The sequence below is a fragment of the Girardinichthys multiradiatus genome, chromosome 20 (assembly GCF_021462225.1).
Source record: "Girardinichthys multiradiatus isolate DD_20200921_A chromosome 20, DD_fGirMul_XY1, whole genome shotgun sequence".
NCBI classification, from domain to species: domain Eukaryota; kingdom Metazoa; phylum Chordata; class Actinopteri; order Cyprinodontiformes; family Goodeidae; genus Girardinichthys; species Girardinichthys multiradiatus.
This window is the reverse complement of record NC_061812.1, coordinates 10,602,351-10,620,509: the sequence shown is the minus strand read 5'-3', so window position 1 is coordinate 10,620,509 and position 18,159 is coordinate 10,602,351. Positions and strand designations below refer to the sequence as shown.

Sequence of the window (18,159 nt, the reverse complement as noted above, 5' to 3'; positions counted from 1 at the left end):
GTATTCTACCTTTTTCCAATTGAGGACGTTGGCCTCAGACTTAGAGGAGCTAACTCTGGTCCTGGCTACTTGACACTTGGCTGTGAACTGCTCCAGTGCAAGTTGAAGGTCATGGCTCAAAGAGGAGAGATCCAAAGGAACACAGCTCTATTTATACAACTAGAAAAAGCATTTTCAAAATAGGGATCGAAACAGACTGAGAACTTATCCACTGCTGGAAGTGGGTGAATGGATGGAGTGACCTATATTTTGCCCATCCATGCATTTTCTACACCCACTTAATCTTTGTAGGGTCGTAGGGGTTCTGGTAATTATCTACAGTTGTCTGTCAGTGGGTGAGATGCTAGGTACAACCCGGTTTAGGTCACATGTCTATTAAATGGCCAACACAGGGATACACACGACAAACTACCATGTGCACCCACACTTGAAGGCAAATTAATGTGACAATCAAAACATGCATGCTTTTGGATGTCTTTGGACTGTGGTAGGATGCCAGCGTGAAACCCGTGCATGCTGGCCACAGTGTCCAGCAGCTATGCTACTGGTAATGTAAAGCTGTGGATTTCCTCTAGACTGATCCTCTAGACATCATTAATTTACTCTTAAAAAGTGGTGATAAATAACAGAGCTGTAGAGCTGCTCCATAATGAACACAACTGTACCCTGCAACGGTCAACATTTGTTTTCAGTCAGGCTTTTCAAATCAACAGTTCTGAATTTAGCTGACATAGAAACAAATCACATAAGCATTACATTGTTTAGACTTTATTTAATATATTACACACATTTTAATAAAAATAATTTTGTTCCACAGGTGTTCAAGGAAAGATCGGTGTCTCAGGGCAGAGGAGAGCTTTCGCTTTGCGACCGACATTGACCGCTGTGTGAAGGTTATTGCTCACCCGGACAGCATCGCTGTATCAGCACATAGTGTCCCTGTGAGTTACTTATCATTCCAACCAATTTCTGCACAGTCACTCCACTCACAATGCTAGTGTTTGTGTGCAATCACCTTGAGCAGCCACCTATTCAATTAAGTGTAAACTCAACAGAGATGAGCTTTGTGAGAGGTGAAGTGTGGCAAGACACGGGACTCTCCCTGTAGGGAATCTATTGGATTTGTTTTGGTTTAACTGTATTGGACTATGAAAGACTAATTTGATCCATTGTAAATTTGGAGATGAAGCCAGAAGCTTATGAGTTTCATGCAGTACACTGATTAAAAAAATAAAACATGCAATAAAAATAACTAAGCACAGATTTTCAAATTAGCTTGTGTCCAGTGTTTTGACTCAGTTACAATATACAAACTGTTCCATTCATTACTTTCAAGATAGTTTTATTTTTCCCTCTAGCAGTGCATTGTGTTGCCATCAACACTTTAAATTGTACTATTGCTTTTTTTAGCTCCTGCTGGAGGTAAATAATGTTCCAGACCTTTCTGCTGGAATCACCTGTTCATTTGGCCAGCAGGCCCAAGCAGAGGGCCACGTCAATGGGAATAGAGTCATGTGTCTCTCGCCAGCAGGGAAGGAGGTTCCTCAGATATCAGAGGGACAAGGTGAGTGCAGATATTAAAGCTGGAAACTAAGGGTGCCCTGACCTGTTGACCTAACAGATGTCATTAGTATTAATCTATTGACATCAACACTTTTGGTAGAGGCATAATATTTATGAATATGTCTCATTTTTGTAAACTTTTTAATGAAAGTTACAATTGTAACAAACTGATGTGCATATGGACAGTCTTTGAGGTGCAGTCAGGAGCAGTGAGATGTTGCATCTGGGCATCTGTGTGCACTTCATAACACAGTAGTGATGGTATCCAGTCAGTGGGTGGTTGCTTTCAAAGCCAACATGGCAGATAAGGCACCTGTCTCACTATCAAATGAGCTGAGTTATGAGAGTATTTCAACTTTATCAAAGCTTGAAATGGTCTAAAGTGTGGGAGTACTTGATATTAGCTCATGATAAACAGAGGGTTAGGATGCTCTGTTGTGAAGCACAGCAGCACAGGCACAAGGCATGATGAGCATCTGAAGAGATGACACCCAGGGGCTACAGATAAATCAACAGTGGAAATTTGTTTACATTTTATGGTATGCAATAAATGAGAATATATATTGTGAAAACAATAATTTAAACACTAATCAAACATTTTATGGGACGAAAATTAATAGTTTAGATTAATTAAAAACATAGTTCATAGATTCTGTTGAAAAAGTTCTTATTGGCAGACTTACATCGTTAAAGATTGTGAGTTACCTCTGATTTATTCATATTTTGCTTCGAGACAGACTTCGCTGAAACCTTTTAAAGTGGTCTGGAGTCATGTTTCTTTAGGCTTTCACCATTAAAATTTTTGTTAGAACATTTGCTATTTTTTTCCTCATTTTCAGTTCTTACTTATTTGATTTTTGGTAGCAATGATACTTAAATCTGATCAATTAATCATTTAGGCTTAAATAAGCCCCCAGACTCAAGGGATGTACCAGTGTTTTTTGTAAAAAAGAAAACCAAGAAAAGAAATATACTTTAAGGCACTTTGCTGCTAGCCTGATTTATCTTTTTATCAGTTACATGAATTTCAGGCATTTTCATCTGCTGTAGATAGTTTTTAGATGAACACTTGTTTAGCCCCTTGCTCATTTTTACAAAGTTTAATGAATTGGACAGAAGTTTTTTTTAAGTCTAAAGAAAAACTTCACAGAATATTTAGAAAGCCTTGAAAATTAATGATCAAAACCACTTTGTAAGGTTACAGCAAAGTCTCACTGCATGAAGCAAAGTAGATAAAAGTCCTGCACAGTACTATGAATGTGTGATGTGAATGTAAAATGTTTTAAATGTCATTTTTTCAACCAAAATAAAGGTCCCATTTAGTGCCTCAATATTAGTATATTTTGTAGTTTAGGTGAGGACAAGGTGCTGTAGAATTTCTTTCAACCATTTAGAGTAATCCCTGAATTGAAGTTTTTTACTGAAGCTTTTCAGCAGTAGGCCTTTCCAGGAGTCCAAACAGCAGGTGGCTCTTTGCTCTAAAATGATAAAAGTACTACAATGTTGACCACATTTTGACTTCTTTCTGTCTGTCTTTGGCTCTTTTAATCATCCTTTTTATGTATCTTTGACCTACACTCTCTTCAACTAACTGTGGTCTCTTTTTAACCCCCTCTTTCAGACTGGGCCGGTGTGGAGCTTCGTCTGAATTCGAACGAAACGGGTCAAATGGTTGCCAGCACAGAGGTGAAGTTCTACAACTGCAGCACTCATCAGATGTGAGTGCAGCACCCCCCCCCCACACACACACACACACACACTCTTGATTTGTTCAATAGATGGAGGACCTTAATTTAGGGCAATGATGTAGTGATCTTCCAACCCCACTTAAGATCATGTTGTTAGATTACCTCAGAGTTCAATTTATCTGTCAGGTTTCATTTAAATCAACATGAAGCATTTGTCATGGCCTGTTTATTCTGACTTTGCTTTAAGTGGCAGTTTGTTGGCTTACTTCTTACTGATTTAATTACAGCTGACATGTTTTCTCTTTGGTAAAACACACTCGTTAACCTTTTCTTTTTGCAAACATGCTTGTTTCATGTAAGTACTACAAAAAATATTTTACGATTTATTTCTAGGATAGTTGTTACCCTAGACAAAACCATTTTGAACACCAGTTTCCCATTGTTTGAGCGCTAGCCTTTGTCAGACTTGCATTTTTTCTCTGAGTCTCTGGCCACAGCTGCAGGTATGATTTATTGGACCACAGTATGGTTTTACTACACATAAAGCCATACTGTGGCACAGTAGGTTTCATTGCTCTATTCTTTATTCTAGTGACAGAGTGCATTTATCTGCACAAATAAAGATTTAAGCACAGTTTGGACATTAAGTATGCCTATAGGTTCTGAAATTTTTGGTATTTAAATGCATCAACCAATAATAATATTAGGGGTGTGACGGTACATGTAGTTGTACAGAAAATTTCCAGTGTAGCCCTTTCGGTTCGACACACACATGTCCCAAAAAAATACAGCGTTGCTTTATACCTGATCACATGCACAATGTTTATATGTGGAACTAAGTGTGCAATGCAACGTTCTGTAGCTCAACATTAAAAAGTGACACCAAAATAAAAATAAAAAAAAAACATAGTGGACTTCCAATTATCAATAATCTCTGCTATTTGGGAACATTAACTCTCCAACCAAATGTAGCTACAATAGAGGAAAAAAGCTGGATCAAGACTTTATGTCAGCGTACGCATTTTTCAACAGCAAGAAGGTATTTTGCACTTAAAAGCAATTACTCACCTGAAACAACATCAGGCAAAATGTACACATCACTCATTCGGGAGAACAATTCCAAATACAGCTGCCTCCAGCGTTCAACCAGTCCAAAACACTACACAGTATGCAAGATATGATGACACACTGGTTGTGTGGTGAGGAGTCCCTCTGACCAGAGAAGATTTCCCAACAGCAGTCCTTTTATTGTGCATTCAAGTAGATCTCGTACACTGGATTGTTTAAATGTCAAAGCAACTCCAAAATGATTTAAACCTTTTTTATTCTTAAATGTCAGCACAATCTTGTTAAAATATTTACTATTAAGCATTTTCAAGTGATCCATCCATCCATCCATCCATCCATCCATCCATCCATCCATCCATCCATCCATCCATCCATCCATCCATCCATCCATCCATCCATCCATCCATCCATCCATCCATCCATCCATCCATCCATCCATCCAATTGGAAGATATCACTTTGGACTAATATTTTAAAATCAATGTGAGATTCTATTGCAGTAAACCTTTACTGTCTGGCTGTTTCTTGGAGGATGGCAATCTCCAAGGGCTGCTAAATGGATAAGCATTAGACTCACAAACTCCACTCTGACCTAACTTTCTCTCAGGGGAGCCTGCCGGAGAAAATCATGAGACACTGTGTTTTTTTTTTGTCCTCCTCTAGTGCCTCGAGGGCAGGTAAAACCATGTAAATTAAAGAGCACTTTATTTAAATGCCAACCAATATAAGCTCCCTAACTGGGCTGGGAAGCTGTTTTGACTATGAGCCATTTTGCAAATGTCAACTGTATTAATCACAACAGTAAACTATGACAAGAGGCTTGCATTGTGCATAACAATTACAAGCAGGAACAATAGCACATCTTATTAGGATGAACATGAATTAATTGTCTGTGTCACCTTAAAAAGACTCCTTACAAACAAACAACTTTCAATGTTGTTGTTAGAAACACAAGTTAGTTAAAACAGTCAAGAGGCCAAATCACAATGCAACACAATTCTTACAATGTATTCTTTGTCCACCTTTTCTGCTGACTTAACTGTAGTACTATGCTGACTACATGGAAATGAAAGTAAACTGGAGTTCCCTGAAGAAGAGTGCTTTTTTGATTGACTGGGAATTAGTCAACTATGTACACATAATCCATTTATTCACTTTAACTAAAACACGAATGCCACAACATATCCCTAATAAGCCATTAGAGGGAAACAGTTGGATGCTCATCACATCTGCTCTACACCAATATGGCTTCCATTAGCTGCAGGGTGACCCTGTATACTCGTGTGATTAATATTTCACACCAAACATGCTCCTAAACCTGCACCTCCTTTCCCATCTCCCTCTCTACGACCATCACCTCAGCATCACATCAGCCTCCATAATTAATTATCCACCGTTTGCAGCACCCAGCCAGTCCAGTTTCATAGTAGAGATACACAGCCCCTCCCCTCCCCTCCCCACTCCACCCCTCACCCACATTTTTTCCCCCTTATAGCACTTTTTAAGAGCATTTGTTGGTCAGCATAAGCTGCAATATCAGAAGGCTTGTGGTGGTTTATGTCTCCGTTGTGGCCATTCAATATATTTGCATTCAAGGAAACAGAAAAAGTAGGGAATTTTTTTTTTTTTTTTCTTGTCCACCAGGAAAAGTAGATGTTTTCCATTTGGTATTCTTTTTAAAAGAATGTTTGCAATTTAATCGAGATGGCGGAGGTTGTTTAGGGATAACTTTAATCCACAAATGTTTGCTGGAGGCAACTGAATCCGAGCCAAGGATGTTGCACAACCCTACCCTGCCACTTTTAACCCACATAATCAGATGACGAATGGCTAATATAAAAATATCACCTGAAAATAAAGAACAATATGCGAGCTGCAAATGCTATCTTAAGAAATTTTACAATTTTTAAGTCATCAGTGCCAATACTTATTGGCAAATCTAGAAATTCCTATAAGATAATGTTACAGAGGCATTTAAATTTTGTAATTTATACTTTTTTAAGTTGATCACATGTTTAGTCTCTTTTACGCTCTTGTCAGAAATACAGAAAGAACACCTCCTGAAATCGGAATTTAAACTGGGAAAGTCAGAAGTTGATGTAAAGCCCTATATGGCTGCTGAGTGTATTGAATGCAATGAAGTTGCATCTACAGTTAATCCAAAAGTAATTCATACCCCTGACAGGTTTAGATTTAGTTAATTTTTACTTAACCAACAAGTTTGTTTGTGATTGGTAAAAGGACAGACATCTCTCAAAAATCATAAAACAATGTAAAATGAGGATCAGTTTAAAAATAAAAGCACAGATTTAAAACAATGGCATGTCATGAATCATTTATATCCTTCCCAACAATCAATGGAAAAATCTTTATTGCCATTACAGCAGTCAAAGCCCTATTTTTTAATTGCTGAGCAGTTTCCACTGATATTTAAATGATTTTGTTTGGTGATGAACTCCAAGTCTTTATGGGTGGAAAGCCTCAGCTGGTTCTCTGTTAGATTCAAGTCGAGACCCTGGGTGGGCCACTCCAAAACTTTAATAATACTTCCATTTAGAAGAAACATGTCAGTTAAATCTTAAGATTACTTCAAACTTGAATCTGCCAGAGGTATGAATAATTTAGGGCTTAACTATGTAAACTACCAGCACTTTTGACAGTCAAATACCTTGCTTTGTTGTTTTGAGACTGATTAGGTTATGTCCATATGTATCAAAAATTCAAATCCAATTGTATAATGTTTGTTGCTACATTTCTGCACCAAAACTTGTAACACTAAAGAGTGTTCATGTATGATCATGACTTTCTTTCTGTTCAACTTTTAACTTACTCAAAACCTTTCTCAATTCATATACTACAAGCCTTTTACAGCCCTTCACCTTGATCTACTTCCCTCATTTAAGGACAAGAGAACATGCCATTCGAGTAAGGCAGATCTGTGCTGTTCTTTTCAATTTAGCAACTGACAACAACAAATAGCTGTTTGCGTAAACTTACTGATATCAACAGTCATTTAAATATTTTAAAAAGTTAAAGACAACATACTGGGACTTTAACAAGCAAGCAAAACTAGACGAAGACCCAAGTTTACCTTGCCACCACTCACAGTGAAGAGGATGTTAAGGATGTTCATCTATAAGGCTCTGTGCTAGATAAGTGAGGTAACCAGTTGTTTCATGAGGTCACCAAGTCTCCATAACAACTATTAAATTCAAGCATTTTGCACACATCTTTGGCGGGCTGCCAATAAGTGTGGAGGGGACTATTGACAAGCTAAAGTCACCATACATCTAGAAAGGACACTGCAAGTCCTTGATGCGTCATAGCTCTGTGGTACAACAATTAACCTGTTTAAAGATAACTTTCAATACAGAAGATTTGTCCACTAAGCCTCCTCAATGTCATTTTTTATCATCTCCAAAATGAAAGACATTGAGGCTCAGTGAATTTAGAGAACATCCCAGAAGATGTCTCGAACTAAGAGCTTGCAGTTTTAGCATATACTGAAGTGCATATTTGTTTACAGTATGAAGTCATATATATTTCTTTGTGCAGGTGTCTCTCATGTGTAAACAGCACATTTCGCTGCCACTGGTGTAAATACCGCAATCTTTGCACCCACGACCCGAGCAGCTGTTCTTTCCAAGAAGGAAGAGTCAATGCTTCAGAGGTACAAAAACACAGAAATACTGCATCTGATTTAAGCATCGCTTTCAAGAATACCATTAATCTGCTGATATGTGACACTTTTACCTTAAAGGAACTGAGAAAATGTAGCTCTACAACGAAGAATCAACAAGATTAAAAGCTTACAGCCATGTTTGTGACTATGAAAGGTCATGAAGGGATGATTTGAGCTTGTAATAACATTGCCAACATGATTTTGTTGAGAAGATATAGCTGTTATGATCTTAGTTTCAAGAATAGTTCAGCTAATACAAGTTTTTTTTTAGGCTCATACAGAGTTTTAAAGCAAACCAAATCTGTATTTATGAAAAATCTTTACTTACTGCATTGCATAAATCCGTGCAAGAGCAAATTAGTTATATTTATACTGATACTTTTGCCCAATATACCCTTTTAATCCCTGTTCTACGTCGGCCTCTTTGCTTATATAACAGGGCACAAGCTTATAAAAAAAAGGCACATACAAATATGTAGAAAAGGCTTTGCAAATGCAGTGCAGTGATGCCTTGTGTCTTACAACTGAAACCATAAATTACATGTAAGCAAAACGACACGATTTCTTTGTCATTGTGTGACATTAAATCAGACTAAACCTTTTCTGTTGTAGGTCAGTGAGGATGATCTAATCTATTTATATGAGCTAATTGCCAAAATAATAGGATAAATATAAATGTATTTTTAAATTTTTTTTTATTGCTTTCTTAAGCATCAAACGTTCACATCTCTTTAAACAATTTGGAAAAGCCCAGATAGTCCAAGTTTCTGATAGGTTAATTCACAACATTTAAGTAATTTGAAAGCACACCTGGGGATGTATTTTAAGGCAACACTTCATACACACTACTTCCATGTGTGACATCATGGAAGCATCAAAAGAAATCAAGCAAGCTATCAGAAAGAGAACTGTGGAGCTCTACAAGTCTGGTTCATGCTTGGGTACTGTTTGCAGATACCTAAAGGTGCCATGTTTATCTGTTTAAACAAGCATACACAAATGTAAACACCATGAGAATTCTCAGCCATTTTACTATTCAGGAAGGTAACAGGTTCTGTGCCCTAGAGATGAATGCATTTTGATGCAGAATGTGCAAACAAATGCCAGAACAAAGCTAATGACCTGGGGAATATGCTATCTGAACTTGGCAAGAGAGTGTCATTATTCACAGCGAAACAGATCACACACCAGTATGGGCTAAAAGGCCACTGAGAGAGGGAGAAGGCAATACTCCGAAAGCAGCTTAACAAAGACAGATTACAGTTTGTAAATGCACAATGGAATAAGGATCTTAATTTTTGCCAGCATATTATGCGACATAATAAAATTAAAATTTCCTGTTTTTGGCTATAATAACCATTTTTAGATCCAGGGAAAAAACAAAGAAGTCTGAGAACATCACTCCAGTTAGTTACAAAAATAGGCTTAAAGACAAGAGAACCGTTTTTTGGAGTGGCGTTCACAAAGCTCCGATCTCACTCCCATAGAAAATTTGCGGGCAGAGCAGAAAAGGTATGGTTGACCAAGCCGACCTACAAACCAGGTTTGATTCACCTCTATAAGGCTTAAACTAATTCAGCCAAGTCAATTTGTTTAAAAGGTAATTCCACCAAATGCTAATGAAATGTATACAGGTCCTTCTCAAAATATTAGCATATTGTGATAAAGTTCATTATTTTCCATAATGTCATGATGAAAATTTAACATTCATATATTTTAGATTCATTGCACACTAACTGAAATATTTCAGGTCTTTTATTGTCTTAATATGGATGATTTTGGCATACAGCTCATGAAAACCAAAAATTCCTATCTCACAAAATTAGCATATCATTAAAAGGGTCTCTAAACGAGCTATGAACCTAATCATCTGAATCAACGAGTTAACTCTAAACACCTGCAAAAGATTCCTGAGGCCTTTAAAACTCCCAGCCTGGTTCATCACTCAAAACCCCAATCATGGGTAAGACTGCCGACCTGACTGCTGTCCAGAAGGCCACTATTGACACCCTCAAGCAAGAGGGTAAGACACAGAAAGAAATTTCTGAACAAATAGGCTGTTCCCAGAGTGCTGTATCAAGGCACCTCAGTGGGAAGTCTGTGGGAAGGAAAAAGTGTGGCAGAAAACGCTGCACAACGAGAAGAGGTGACCGGACCCTGAGGAAGATTGTGGAGAAGGGCCGATTCCAGACCTTGGGGGACCTGCGGAAGCAGTGGACTGAGTCTGGAGTAGAAACATCCAGAGCCACCGTGCACAGGAGTGTGCAGGAAATGGGCTACAGGTGCCGCATTCCCCAGACCTGGGCTACAGAGAAGCAGCACTGGACTGTTGCTCAGTGGTCCAAAGTACTTTTTTCGGATGAAAGCAAATTCTGCATGTCATTCGGAAATCAAGGTGCCAGAGTCTGGAGGAAGACTGGGGAGAAGGAAATGCCAAAATGCCAGAAGTCCAGTGTCAAGTACCCACAGTGAGTGATGGTCTGGGGTGCCGTGTCAGCTGCTGGTGTTGGTCCACTGTGTTTTATCAATGGCAGGGTCAATGCAGCTAGCTATCAGGAGATTTTGGAGCACTTCATGCTTCCATCTGCTGAAAAGCTTTATGGAGATGAAGATTTCATTTTTCAGCACGACCTGGCACCTGGTCACAGTGCCAAAACCACTGGTAAATGGTTTACTGATCATGGTATCACTGTACTCAATTGGCCTGCCAACTCTCCTGACCTGAACCCCATAGAGAATCTGTGGGATATTGTGAAGAGAACGTTGAGAGACTCAAGACCCAACACTCTGGATGAGCTAAAGGCCGCTATCGAAGCATCCTGGGCCTCCATAAGACCTCAGCAGTGCCACAGGCTGATTGCCTCCATGCCACGCCTCATTGAAGCAGTCATTTCTGCAAAAGGATTCCCGACCAAGTATTGAGTGCATAACTGTACATGATTATTTGAAGGTTGACGTTTTTTGTATTAAAAACACTTTTTTTTTTTTGGTCGGATGAAATATGCTAATTTTGTGAGATAGGAATTTTGGGTTTTCATGAGCTGTATGCCAAAATCATCCGTATTAAGACAATAAAAGACCTGAAATATTTCAGTTAGTGTGCAATGAATTTAAAATATACGAATGTTAAATTTTCATCATGACATTATGGAAAATAATTAACTTTATCACAATATGCTAATATTTTGAGAAGGACCTGTACATATGAAGAAAGTAAAAACAAAAATTGCTAAAGAATTCAGCAATTATAGATAAATTTAGCAATCTTACCTAACCTAAACTTGAAAAGCTTAGTCTGGTTTAATGTCAGACAGAGAGAAAAATATTAAAATGTTTTTTTTCCAGTGTATGTTTCCTTTCATGTTACAGTAACAGTATGTGTGTGGGTATCCTTATTAGTAAATGTTTTTATTTGCTCTTATAGGACTGTCCTCAGCTCCTCAACTCTGGGGAAATTCTCATTCCAGCCGGCGAGGTCCGACCAATTACCCTGAGGGCCCGAAACCTCCCTCAGCCGCAGTCAGGCCAGCGGGGCTACGAGTGTGTGGTGAACGTACAGGGTGTAAGCCACCGTGTCACGGCGCTGCGCTTCAACAGCACCAGTGTGCAGTGCCAGAACAGCTCGGTATGACCCCGAACACGCTCGGTGGGAGTCTCGCAGCTGTCAAACAAGAGACAGTGCTTGAGATGCTCTGTTGTCAAGCTGTGCTTGGTGTATCAACATCAATGAATGTTGCCTTAGATGTACACCATAGAGACAGGAAAGGGGAGGCAATGAAAAGTTGAAGTGATGAAGAAAAGTGCAAAACAAGAGAATAAAAAATTACTTTTGTCTCTGAATTTTGTGAAAGCAATTCAGGATCATCATGGTTTCAGAGGCACCTCGTAGATTCCTCTGGATTTCTTTTCTACATAATGCTAATCACATGGTAAATTTCAAGGCGCAGCATATACTGCAACATTATGACAATGTATGAAAAGGCCATTTACCTCAGATTTGGATGATTGGTCACCCCAGCCAAGGTTTGTTCCCCTACATGTCAAAGAGGAGCGGAGCAGACAACCATAGCAGAAAATGACAGATGGTTAAAAGCCTCGTCTCTCCGCTGCCCTTTCATCTTTTGATTTTCCCCATTCGGTCTCTTTGTGTCTTCTTATATTCTCTATCCTCTATCTCTGTTTGACTTTTCTCTCTCCCTGCTTCCATTTTCAACGCTATTCCCTTTCAATCTCGGTTTTCTGGTTTCAGTACATATACGAGGGTGTGAAGATCAGTGACCTGGCGGTGGACCTCTCCATTGTATGGAACGGCAACTTCATCATCGACAATCCGGAGAAGATTAAAGGTGCCTCTGCCATCCATCACTGCCAAGCCAGAGGAGTGTAAAGTGCTCAATCCACAGGCAATATATAGTTTATAGAGAGCACTTCAAGGCTACCAAAAGGCCTTGAGAGAAAGTTCACGATATCAGCGAGTTTTATCAAAGAGCAGCAAATCACTTCTGTGCCCAGAGGGGCAATGGGTGAATCTTGATATTTGCTCATCTTGGACCCCCAATTGGTTTCTTTTTTTGTCAGTCATGTTTAAAGAGAAATCACTTTTAATATTTCATATGTTCCCGACACCCAAATCAAAGTCAAGGAGGCACTAAGTGTGGCCATGAATTGTAATATTACTGATATTTTTAGTCACTTCAAATGGGATACAGCAGGCTAAAGTGAGTTAAATACAAGTTTAACATTTTTTTTTTTCCTTATGCTGGACCTTAGTAAAAATATTTATAACCCATGAACCTTTTTACATTTTGCCATGTTACAACCACAAACTTTGGTGTATTTTATTGGGACATGGTGATCTAGCCGTGAGGTTGAAAAATTAGAGCATTACTAAAAGAAGCAGAAGAGGCCCATGTTAACTCTGGAGAAGCTGCAGGCATACACAGCTCAGGTGGGAGAATCTGTCAACAGATTGCTTTAGTTGTGTACTCCACAAATCTGACTTTTATGCAAAAGTATCAATATGAAAGCCATTTTTGAAAGAAAGCCCCACTGAAAGTATGCTACAAGCCTTGTGGTGGACACAGCAAACATGTGGAAGAAGGAACTGTGGTAAGATGTGAAGAAAATTGAATATTTTGCTCTATATATAAAATGCTATGTTTGAAAATGTGTGAAATCTGACACAGTACATCATACTGAAAGCATGACTGCCGCAGTAAAACATGGTGTTGGCAGCATCATGCTGTGCTATGATGTTCTTCAGCAAGGAATCTGCATTGGTATTTGGTAAAAGTTAATGAAAAGATGGATGGAGTTATTTGAAAGCCACCATTTGCTTTACACTTTACATTTATAAACTGCTTTGTGTTTGACTCAGACATAAAATCCAAGTGAAATACAGATGTTTGTGGTTGTAACATGACAAAATCAAGGATTATGAAAATCTCTTTGCAGTACAATCAATATAGTCCAATATGTTTTGTTAAATGTGTATTTTTTTTATTTTTTTTTGTCATCGGTTTTTAGTCTCTCTAGAATTTTTAGGCTTTTAAAAATTCTAAAAGAAGTCACATTCCTTGGCTTTTACTAGCTAAAAATCGTTACTGTATATTATCCTGCAGTGCATCTGTACAAGTGCAGCGCCCAGCGAGACAGCTGCGGCATGTGTCTGCGGGCTGAAAGGAAGTTCCAGTGTGGCTGGTGTAGCGGCGAGGGTCGATGCACCATGAGGCAGCACTGTCCTCCCATTTCCCCTTACGCCAGCCGGTGGCTGGACCTTTCTGCCAGGAATGTCAAGTGTACCAATCCACGCATTACAGAGGTTTGTTGCTTCTAAATGTTTCATCTCATGCAGACATGTGTGTAGCTTTACCAGTGTAGTTATTCGCATTCATTTTCATCACCAGCCTGATCTTTCAGTTGACCGACACATGAACAAAATAATTCCATTTATTTTATCTTTTTGTGATTCATAACCTCTAAAATTGGCAAAACAAACTGAAAAAAAACAAACATTTTGACATGAGTTCAATTTGTTCAGAACGTTTAAACCATGGCCGACAGTTAGAACAATGCTTTTAGTGTTGCTTCAACATCATGCCAAATTCAACAAAAAGAGCTTCTGAGAAATAAAATCTGAAAAAGGTTATTGTGGTAAATGTTCTTTATCTCCATGGCGGACTAAATGTCTGGCAGTGGGAATAGAGAACTAGAAAGTTTCATGCAGCAAGAAAACTTTAAAGTAAAAGTGTTGAATAGTGTCATAATGTGGTTGGAAAGAAGACCAATAAAAGAAATGCGTAATCATCTTAATATAAAAATGATAAATTGTGGAAATACTTTATGAAGTTGAAACTTCATAAAACAATATAAAATATATATATATATATATATATATATATATTTATCTAAATTGTAAAGTAAACCAGCTCTATAGCTTTAGTCAGTTGTACTGTATTGGAAAAACCTTCCAGTACATCATGTCAATGTGTGGTAGTCAGGGCTTTAAACACATACATTTTACTTCCAAGCTTCCCAGCCAAATGTCTGTTTACCTGAGACTATCTGACATTTTGTTCCATGCCAGCTGAATACCTTAAGTTCTTGACAGCTAAATGAATTCAGTCTGTTTAGAAATGAGTGATGGACCTTTTATGTCCCAAACCCCTGTTCATTCTCTTGAATAAGGCACTGTGGGTCATGCACGAAGATGCAAGGCTCTTCTACTTCAAAGAGCCGGCAGCCTTTGATGTCCCTGTCACATTATTAGTGTTTCTGAAGGAGCTGAAGCAGAATGAATCAACTGCCAACTGCTGCTCGACAGCACAGGCAGAGTTACTCCGGCATTGCTCCTGTTGTGCTCTATAGGTCCGAATGTTCCATGCTGGCATGGTTTACTTTTTTCACTGGAATGGTTTTTTCAAGGTTTTGTCATCCTCTGAATTACTCATTAAAATAGATTTTGAATTATCACAGATGTCAAATCTTTTTGGATAAATCCACTTAAAAAGTATGTTTTAATGTTACTTTTAAATGTGTTGCATCCTGCAAAGCTTTCAGGTCAAAAAAACTCATGTAGTTGGTTTAAAATTGAAAATTGGAAATGGAAAATCAGAAATCCTTGCACAAGCAAAATCTCACTTAATTCACCTGTATTTTCTGTCTCCGTCAAATGTAGGTAAGCCCGGTGGCAGGACCAGTGGAGGGGGGTACGCTTGTCACTATTCAGGGCCTGAACCTGGGTCTGTCCTTCGCTGAGCTTGTGGGTAATGTGGAAGTGGCAGGAGTGGAGTGCACACCACAGGAGCAGGGATACGTCACTGCTGAGCAGTAAGAGATGCTTCTTACCTTGTCACACACAAATGCACTCATTTTCTAACTTACTGTACCTTGCAAAAATTACACCACTAGAACTACTTACATTTTGTAATGTTGCAACCACAAACGTTAAAGTATTTTCTTAAGATTTTAAGTAATAATCAATTCCAGCGTCCTCCTGCCACATAGCAAAGTTCTCTAGTGCAGGGCACTTAACACTAAGTTGCCTCCTGATTGGTGTATGAATGTGTGCATGTTTGTAAATGATATTGTGTAAATGTGGCTCTAGTGTATGCACTTTGAGTGGTCGGTATGACTAGAGAGCATTATATAAATTCAGTCCATTCACTGTTTAGTTATATACTTCCTAAATCTAGCTTCGATGTAAGAGTTGGAATAAATAAATAAAAAAACATTGTTCAAAGAAAGTAAGTATGAGACAAAATACATTACTTTTTTCACAATAATTTGTTGCCATTGATGGAAATCTAACACTCCCCATTACCCTAATTGCACCATATCTATGTTAAAACTTATGTAGAGCTGCAAAACCTAAGTGCTTATTTGATATAATAAAACAAATACTAATCCACCACTTGTGTCATTTTTTTATGGAAATTTTAAGCAGATGATGAATTAAAACACATAAAAAACAAATAAAACTATCCCTTTTATACCAGTATATTTAAAAGCACAGCTCATTTCGATGTAATCTTTGAGCCAAAATGATTGAGAGCCATGGTGGAGGGCTTTAAGAGCAACATTCAGCTCCAGAACAGCACGTTGCAGAGCCCTGTGTTATACTGGCCCAGTCAATGTCCACACCTGAATTATTTTAAGCAACAGTAGCAAGATTTGAAAAACAATGGTTATACATGCTGTCCATCCAATCTGGTTGAACTTGAGCTATTTTGTAAAAAAAAAATATGCTAAAATTTCACTCTCTCAATGTGCACAGCTGATAGAAACAGCCGGACTGACTTGCTGCAGTAAATGTAGAGAAAGAAGAATTATTAAATCAGGGGTGAAATATAAAACTAAATATCAGAATTCATTATTTAAAAAACATAATAATATCTGAAACATTATCCTTCCATGTCACAATGATGTGCTATGCTGTGTTGTTCCATCACATAAAATTCTTTGTGGCATGGTGTGGAAACAATCATCTCATTTTGAACGTGACTAAAACAAAGGAGATGATTGTAGATTTTAAGAGAAACAGGAATAAGTCAAAAACTATTTCTATCATGGGAGAAGAAGTGGAGGTGGTGGAGGAGTATAAATACCTCGGTGTTCACCTGGACAACAGACTAGAGTGGAGATGCAACTGTGAAGCCATCTACGAGAAGGGACAGAGCAGACTGTACTTCTTGAGGAAGCTTAGGTCCTTTGGTGTTTGCAGCAAGATGCTGCATATCTTTTATAAGTCTGTTGTTGAGAGTGTGATCTCTTCTGCCATCATCTGCTGGGGAAGCAGCATCAGAGCCAGGGACTTAAAAAAATCTCAACAAGCTGATAAAGAAGGCTGGCTCTGTTTTGGGGACTCCTCTGGAACCTCTGGAGATCATTGTGGAAAGAAGGATTCTTCATAAAATGAAGAACATTATGGAGAACCCTGAGCATCCTCTTCATGAGACTGTCCTACAACAACAGAGTGTCTTCAGTCAGAGGCTTTTTCAGATCTGCTGTAAGACGGAGCGCTACAGGAGATCCTTCCTGCCCACAGCCATCAGCATCTACAACGGCTCTTTGTGGAAACCTTCATAATATGAGCTATAACAACATTTAATTTCCCTTTGGGATTAATAAAGTATTTTTGAATTTGAATTTGAATTGATGGTACAGTCCTAGAAGCAGTCGTTCCGGGTTCGAGTCCCGGACCCGACCACATTTGCTGAATGTTTCCCCATCTCTCTGCCCCTCTTTCCTGTCTGCCTACTGTCAAAAAATAAAAAATAAAGGCCACTAATGCCTAAAAAAAATCCAAATTGAAGTTTGTGGTTTAACGTGACATAATGTTAAAATGTCTAAGGGGTATGAATACTTCTGCAATGCACTGAGCAAAATTCTGCACACACCCAAATTCTATTGCCTTTCATACTCATACAGCTTTATTTTTTCATTACATTAAGACTGTGAATTATGGCTTGTGTGCAAGTAAAAACCCTGACACGCCTCCCCAGGTTGCAGGGGGGTTTGCATTGCTCCGGTGGTGTCAGCCAAAGAAGGAGGCAGACAGTCTTTGTGTCGTCGTTGTTATGAGGCTGTCGGTACAGCTGTAATTGAAATGCGCTGCATGTCGCTGACTGGAAGGACAATCTGTTAGTCATGTGTTTCTCTCACAGGCATGTAATGTGATTCGGACCAGGCTGCAGCAACTTTATTTATACCCTTGTATTAAGGAGAAAAACAGAGGAAAAGAAAAGAACATGCCAGCCATAAATAGGAATCCTCCATGTGAAGAAGAGATAAGCCGGGACGATTCATTGGGTGCTCCAATTGTATGGACAACTTATGGTTTCTTTTGCAAAGCTTTGGATTCAACAGGGCCATTCATTCACCTTACACAGCGCTTTAAAACATGACATTACAGATGTTACAACCATTAATTTCAGCATCGGGTCAGTTGCTATAATGACTTATACATAACATGCTTTATCTTGTTGACCTGACAGGCAATGCTGATTTATTGAAGAAACCCACGTGTTGTCATGGCAACGGGGGGTAATGGTGGGTGGCGGTCATGCCTGTGATGAGGAGGAGTGTAGTTTATCATTCAGTTATATTAGTGTTATAGGTTTCCTATTAGAAAGAAAGATGAGCCTCTGTATTGACCCGC

At 38.7% G+C, this 18,159-nt stretch overlaps 1 protein-coding gene across 2 annotated transcripts in view; it reads left to right on the top strand.

Annotated features, from left to right (window-relative positions):
* LOC124857321 (plexin-A2-like) overlaps positions 1–18,159 on the top strand; it is a 103,223-nt gene that overhangs the window by 51,205 nt on the left and 33,859 nt on the right. The window contains exons 6-13 of one of the 2 annotated variants that reach the window (XM_047348536.1): positions 818–941; positions 1,411–1,564; positions 3,185–3,281; positions 7,874–7,988; positions 11,425–11,625; positions 12,250–12,346; positions 13,622–13,821; positions 15,178–15,329. In XM_047348536.1, the coding sequence (XP_047204492.1) occupies positions 818–941; positions 1,411–1,564; positions 3,185–3,281; positions 7,874–7,988; positions 11,425–11,625; positions 12,250–12,346; positions 13,622–13,821; positions 15,178–15,329 (1,140 nt within the window). Of the gene's footprint in view, positions 1–817; positions 942–1,410; positions 1,565–3,184; positions 3,282–7,873; positions 7,989–11,424; positions 11,626–12,249; positions 12,347–13,621; positions 13,822–15,177; positions 15,330–18,159 lie in introns of those variants that run through there. The other variant, XR_007035568.1, reaches the window with a different exon arrangement.